A 5,514-nucleotide genomic window follows, 5' to 3' on the forward strand; every position below is an offset into this window, starting at 1 on the left:
GTTCTCTGCAAGAAGTGCAAGCAAGGATCGTGGTCTTGAGGCTAGTTATGAAATTTCTCTTCTCATAGCAAAATGTGGCAAAAATCATACAATAGGGGAGAATTTAATTAAGCCCGCAATATCAACTTTTCTGAAAGTAGTTCTTGAAAAAGATGACCAAGATCTCAAAAGCATGCCGCTCAGTAATAATACTGTTAGTAGCAGGATTGGTGAAATGAGTTGTGATGTAGAAGTACAACTTGTTGAAAAATTAAAATATACAAATTTTTCAATACAGTTGGACGAATCAACTGTAAGAGATAGTGAAGCTCTGTTAATGGCCTATGTAACATATGTTGATAATGGAGAATTTATTGAGGATATGCTATTTTGCGAAGCATTAGAAACCACCACTATTGCAATTGATATATATAAGAAATTAAAAACATATTTTGATGATAAGCAGATACCAATGGAGAACATTATATCTTGTGCTGCAGACGGTGCTCCAGTGATGATGGGCAAGAAAAATGGAGTTTTTTAAATTATTGAAAGACGACAATCCCCAAATGTTGTTAGTGCATTGTGTTATTCATAGACAGAATTTAGTTTCCAAAAAAGTTTCCCCTGTTCTAAACGAGACATTGAATGCAGTTATAAAATGCATCAACACTATTAAAGCTAATGCCAAATGTGAGCGTCTTTTCAAACAATTTTGCAAGGATCAAAATGCAGACTATGTAAGATTATTACTTCATACTGATGTAAGGTGGTTATCAAATGGGAATTGCCTGAAAAGATTCATGGAATTATTTGATATTCTTAGTGAGTTCTTGGATGACAAACCTTATATGACTCTGTTACTGACAGTTGATGGTAAAGCACTTGTCAGTTATTTAGCAGATATATTTGAAAAACTCAATGTCTTAAATAAGGAGCTCCAAGGAACAAATATGACTCTTGTTAATTCAAAGGCCAAGATATTTGGCTTCATATCATTTCTGGAATTATCCCAAGAAAATATTTCTGTCAAAAAATTTGAACAATTTTATTGGCTGAATAAATGTGAGGTAACAGATGCTACTTGTCTTGTTATTGTGGAGCACTTAAAAATAATGGTAAGCGATTTCAACTTCAGATTTTCTGATTTGAAAGAAATTAATTATCCATCTTGGATGACTCAGCCATTGCTAGTGGATCTGTCAGATGTAACCATGGAGTATCAAGGAGAACTTTCAGAATTACAAAATGATGACGCGATTAAAGCCCTGTTCAAAATAAAAGGAACAATGATGTGGCTCTGTGAAGAAACACAAGCTAAATATCCAAATACAAGTAGTTTGGCAAGAAAACTACTGTTACCATTCCCATCGTCATACTTAGTGGAATGTGGATTTAGTGCTGTGAATGACTTATTACTGAAGAAAAGAAACTGACTGGATATCACTAAACGAGGCGACTTGAGATTGAAATTAACAAAATTTCTGCCTCGGATAAAATCTCTTTGCAGTAGACATCAGGCTCAAGGGTCTCATTAATTGATTGTAATTGAATTTATTTAATCTGATGGTAGATATGTTATACACATTATAAAATGGATTTTATTTGATTAAATTTGAAGTTAAACCCTTTAGTTTTATTTGAAAGATAAAATTTTTTATGTTATACTTCTTCAAAACTGATATTGTTATATCATACTAAACAATTAACGGGTGGGGGACATGAAGAAATTTGTGATAAAAAAGTGGGGCATGGTACTAAAATGGTTGGGAACCACTGGTATATCTACTGCTCTCTTCGTATCTACTTGTCTTCTATCTGCCTCAGTCATTCAGTCATCCTATCCCATTATATCCATATATTCAAACATCAACACAATCTCTATTTTACTTATTCAGACATTTATCTCTCTACCAAATGATCTTTTAATATTACAGTCCTCACTCTGTCTTCTCTTGATCTTCCTCACCCGAACTTCAAGATAATTATTTCCAAGTTAGTTTGTGTCTTGTCATTCTATTATTGTAACCTCATGTTTCACACCTCAACATCAGACGCTGTATTAATCCTTCTACTATGTCCGCCCCGTTTGGTGTAATGTCATACAGATCCTGAGCTTTTACTAGACACAGCTCCAGTAACTTTAATATTTTTTCTCTGCATATGGCCCACTTTCTCCCGACAACAAACAACAGTTCATTCTTATACAGATGGTTCAGCCCTTCTGACTGCCTCAGTCACTCAAAATAAAGTTTTCAGTGGTAGACAACAGACATCATCTCTTCCGGAGGATCTCGCTTGGATAGTTTAGTCACTAGTGGGACCTATCCACCGTTGTTTCCTTCAACGCAACTAAACTAAAGCATATTTCAACATTGATTTTGGTAAATTTATAATCCCACCATCACACGACATTGAAGTTTTATGCATATCCATCAGGCCCAATTTCATGTCTTATTCAACCGGTGAACAGTTGGCAAGCGTTTACGTGAAACAGATGCTCACCCAGATTAATTACTGCTGTCATATGTGGGCAGGATGTGGTGTCGTGGCACTTTGTCACCACTACTTGGTGCAGAGCAGAGGAGAGCAATCAAATTAATCCACAATTATAACCTTACCCTAACACTTCCGGTACTACAGTGACATCTCCTTATTCTCTCTATTCTATACAGTATATATTTCCAAAGTCGCTGTGTTGACGAACTACCGTCGATAGTGCCAGCATCTTGCTCCATCTATCGGCATTTACCGCATCTCTCAATATCCGATATTCATATCCCGGAACAGCACTTCTTGGAACTCTCCATTTCACAATGTTTTTCCTATGTCATACAGCTTCCTGGAGTTTAAAACATCTTGTTGCAAATGTTTCTTCACTCTTTGGTGATGGGTCGCCTTGAAAACGATGCCTGTGTAATCTCTGCCTACACTTTCTATTTGTTAAAAGGTGTTTATAGTACACAAATGATATTGATAGTACATATCCTGGAAGTAAACCGAATATAATCGCTATCCAACTTTTTCCAACCTGGACCTCTCGAACGGACTTCACTTCCTGAATCTCTATCACATACTAACTGTAACTTGCAACAGAGTAGTGATCTAAACAAACTATTGAATAATCCTTCTATCAGTTTTATGTTATTTGCTCTACTTCCAGAACAAACTTGCTCAACCACGACAGTTTCAGAGCCCTTCTCCCTGTGTGTAGTACTATAATACATTATGTACAAAGAGGAAACCTCAAATACATTTCCGTTCTTTATACCTCAACTGCCCACACCACCACTACCATTTCCTCCACCCACACCCTTGTATTCAGATCACCAGCATCAACAAAGTATTACCTCTCTCGCTGAACAACACATTTCAGCTCGATTAATCAAAGAGCTTGTTTTTGTGTTTTGTTTCATAGTCTTCGTTCAAACTTACCCAACAGTTATTCTGGTCTCGATTAAGTCTATCTTCAACCTATTCCACAATGATCGTAAGCAAATTGATTCATATATTACCACATGTCTCCCTATCTGACCAAAACATTGAAAGTTGTTCTATCCCTCTTCTCTTGTCTTCACCTAATAACAGCATCTCTCTCTCTCTCAGTATTTCTACCTCTCTCCTCCCATGTACTGTACACCACACTATCTTTCATCCTCTTATTCCGCCCAGCAAATTCGTCTCACTCACTGCCACCGTCCTGTATTGTAATGGTCGCCGTAAATCATTGTAACCGATATTGCAGGAGCGTCTCTAATATTAGTCCCGAATTGCTTCTACATAGTCGATAACCTAATTTATCTAAATATAAGACATTGACAAAGAAGAGTTATATTATAAGGAAAATAAACTCATATCTTCATGAGTAACATTCCCAATAAAAACACATCGGTAAACTTGCACCCAAACGAGGTACTAAATCAGTGAGTGGTCATCTTCACTTTTGATCTTTTGACCAAGAAATATAATTTTGGCAATGATAAATAACAATAATACATACATACATACATACATACATACATACATACATACATATATATATATATATATATATATATATATATATATATATATATATATATATATATATATATATATATATATATATATATATATATATATATATACACGTGGCGGCGGGTGTGTCCTCACTAGGTGTGGTGTTAAGAATATCAACCTGGGATGAGAGAGATTTGTTGGTAATGGAATTTACAGGAAACGAAAGAAAATATTGATAATATATGTATATTCAGGAAAAATAATAATAAGTGAAACAACTATATATTGATCAAATAAATGATGACGTGCTCTAAATTCTATTATCAGTTGATAGCAACACGATAGCCAACTCACAAATAAAATGTAAATTACATACGACATAAAATTTTGGATATTCATAAAACAATTTACATGACGTCAAAAGAGTTCTTTAAATTTTTTGTTGGACTGTAAAATGTATTTTGTAATTTGGCTTAAATTTCATAGTGGATATATTTTTGTCTCTTCTGCTTAACAACATTTACTTGTTGCTTTCCATTTGAACTTATAATTTAATTATCCAGAAGATTCTTTAGACACTTTCAGAGTTGACTCACACAAGCAGTAAGATGAAAAAAGTCTGAAAAAAGTTTATTACAGTATAATTTTGTTCCTAATAGTTCTCTCAGTAAGATTTTGCCTCTTTGTTGTGTTATGTGTCGCCTCTTCTTACTCTCTCAAGTATTAACTGATCCATCATGTGTGTAGCATCTTGATGGGTCTTAGACACATGACGATTTACACGAGTAATATTTGCCTACACATTAAATTCTGTTCCGAGAGGAAAAAAACAAAGATTTCGTATTAGTATCATTTTGTATGTTATTAAAATATAAATCTATTTTTACAAAACTTATGTAAATTAATTGAAAAATTACATCACTAATACTGAAGAAGTAGATGATTCGACTAAAAACTCGCCCAGTGATATTCAGCTGTTGTAATAATTATGTTAAGCTGATAGAGAAGAGCTGAGTCTAAAATATACTCCCACAACACCTTGCTCCCGAGTCTAGTTTTACCTAACAGCCTCGACAACATAATCCAGAGACGTCCTCCCCTTAGCACAAGTTGACGACCCCTTTGTTAACAACATTATCTGGTCTTTTATTTATGACATTCATTACTAAGATATTATACATAACATTACAAAGAAAATACATCCACTTCCTGTAATACCTCATGGATCTGATTAATATGAGGTGAATTATTACTTTTTATTCTCGAATATCAAAACTCAGAGCTGCATTAATAAATTAAATAACACATACCATTATACTAGTTAAGGAACATCACCCAAGGGTAAAGATTGTAAAAAGCAACAACACATTAGACCAGCAGTTGTGTGTATCATCAATTACCAGGCGGTGGTGGGGTAAACCTCTGCGGTTACCACACGCCAAGTTTCACTACCTTCCCCCCCCTTTTTTTTTAAATATATATTTTTTACCTGTTACAATACTTTCCCGAATACACACGCCGTTGGTCTTTATATAA

General features: G+C 34.6%; 1 protein-coding gene across 1 annotated transcript; it reads left to right on the top strand.

The window, feature by feature from the left end:
- The first annotated feature begins 782 nt into the window (after positions 1–782).
- LOC121879195 (protein ZBED8-like) lies at positions 783–1,415 on the top strand. Its single transcript, XM_042385797.1, has one exon. It carries the CDS (start codon positions 783–785, stop codon positions 1,413–1,415), a length of 633 nt encoding a protein of 210 aa, XP_042241731.1.
- Positions 1,416–5,514: the final 4,099 nt, after the last annotated feature.

This window comes from Homarus americanus, unplaced genomic scaffold (assembly GCF_018991925.1).
Source record: "Homarus americanus isolate GMGI-L3 unplaced genomic scaffold, GMGI_Hamer_2.0 scaffold43796, whole genome shotgun sequence".
NCBI classification, from domain to species: domain Eukaryota; kingdom Metazoa; phylum Arthropoda; class Malacostraca; order Decapoda; family Nephropidae; genus Homarus; species Homarus americanus.

Bases quoted from the DNA above. Each gene is read 5' to 3' on its own strand.
- LOC121879195 (XM_042385797.1), top strand. From the start codon at position 783: ATGGAATTATTTGATATTCTTAGTGAGTTCTTGGATGACAAACCTTAT.